The sequence below is a fragment of the Condylura cristata genome, unplaced genomic scaffold, assembly GCF_000260355.1.
Source record: "Condylura cristata isolate star-nosed mole 26May11 unplaced genomic scaffold, ConCri1.0 scaffold00012, whole genome shotgun sequence".
NCBI lineage: Eukaryota > Metazoa > Chordata > Mammalia > Eulipotyphla > Talpidae > Condylura > Condylura cristata.
Genome location: NW_004567113.1, coordinates 56,809,774 through 56,811,241, shown reverse-complemented (window position 1 = coordinate 56,811,241; position 1,468 = coordinate 56,809,774). Strand labels below are relative to the sequence as shown.

General features: G+C 70.5%; 1 protein-coding gene across 1 annotated transcript in view; it reads left to right on the top strand.

The window, feature by feature from the left end:
* The window catches only part of HTT (huntingtin), an 81,848-nt gene that overhangs the window by 78,889 nt on the left and 1,491 nt on the right, over positions 1-1,468 (top strand). Inside the window, exons 62-64 of the mRNA XM_012724062.1 lie at positions 42-147; positions 653-815; positions 901-1,061. Of these exons, the coding sequence (XP_012579516.1) occupies positions 42-147; positions 653-815; positions 901-1,061 (430 nt within the window). The remainder of the gene's footprint in view (positions 1-41; positions 148-652; positions 816-900; positions 1,062-1,468) is intronic.

The window sequence follows — 1,468 nt, the reverse complement described above, 5'->3', positions numbered from 1 at the left end:
TGCCCGAAGCCAGCCAGTGAGAGCGCTCACGACTGTTTCAGGAAAGGAGAAAGTCAGCCCGGGCAGAGCCTCGGACCCCAGCCCCACCGCCCCCGACAGCGAGTCGGTGATCGTGGCCATGGAGCGCGTGTCCGTGCTCTTCGACAGGTGAGGAGGGCTGAGGGCGCCGGGCCGCCTCCGCGCCTCGCTGCCGCACGGGTGGAGCCCTGCTCGGACCGGGCCTGCGGTCACAGAGCCCCGGGGGCAGCATCGCTCCACCCCGCCGGGGCGGGGGCCAGGGCGTGGCAGGAGGTGTTGGGACCGCGCGGCGGGGCAGTCGTCTCCTGCCACCCGCCAGCACCTCCCTGCGGCGGGCCGGGCTGCGCCCTGCGCGAGCCGGCGTGGCAGTGGGCGGCTTTGGCTTCCGGAGCCCCGCCTCACTGTGCTGGGCGACGGGGGCCGTCCGCCGCAGTGGGCCGGCGTCCGCGTCTCCGGCGCTTCTCACCCACCTGAAGCGCGTACGTGCGCACACCGACTTGGGGTCGTCTGCCCCGCGCCCCGCCCAGCGGGGCACCAGCCTCGCAGAGCCTCCACTTGAGAGCCCCCAGCCCGGGCCCCCGGCAGGCTGACTCGGACAGGCGGGCTCGGCGCTCACGGGGCTGCTTCCTTCCAGGATCCGGAAGGGGTTTCCCTGTGAAGCCAGAGTGGTGGCGCGGATCCTCCCCCAGTTCTTAGACGACTTCTTCCCGCCCCAGGACGTCATGAACAAAGTCATCGGGGAGTTTCTGTCCAACCAGCAGCCGTACCCGCAGTTCATGGCCACTGTCGTGTACCAGGTACGTGGGGCCCCGGCCACTGGGCCCCGGCCCGTGTTTGTGGGGGACCGCAGGCCCCGCCCCGACACCCGACTCTCTTGCGCAGGTTTTCCAGACCCTGCACAGCACGGGGCAGTCGTCCATGGTCCGGGACTGGGTCATGCTGTCCCTCTCCAACTTCACGCAGAGGACCCCCGTGGCCATGGCCGTGTGGAGCCTGTCCTGCTTCTTCGTCAGCGCGTCCACCAGCCCGTGGGTGTCGGCCATGTATCCTTCTGGGGTCCAGGCGTCCGCCCCCTCCCCTGCCGCTCTGGGCTGGGGTGAGCGGGCCCCGAGAGGCTGTTCTGGGGTGTCGCTGGCTGGGGACGGGCGCCGAGCTGCGTGCAGTGGGGCTTCGCCAGTGCTGCTTCTCATTAGCCGTGTCACTGCCTTGCCATTGTTTTGAATAAAAGACTCAATAAAGAGCCGGTTCCCGCCCCAAAACGCTAACTGCCAAAAGGGGACGTTCCCCCCTCGGTAGCCTTTCCCCAAAGCACGGCACAGAGCCCCTGGGCAGACTGGTGCCCTGGCGCGGACGGCAGGCCTCGCCCCGCGTGGCTGGGCAGGGCGGCATGGCCCTGCGCTCCATGCCCAGGAGCCGGGCCGGGGCGGGCGCCAGCCAGAGGCGCCGTGCG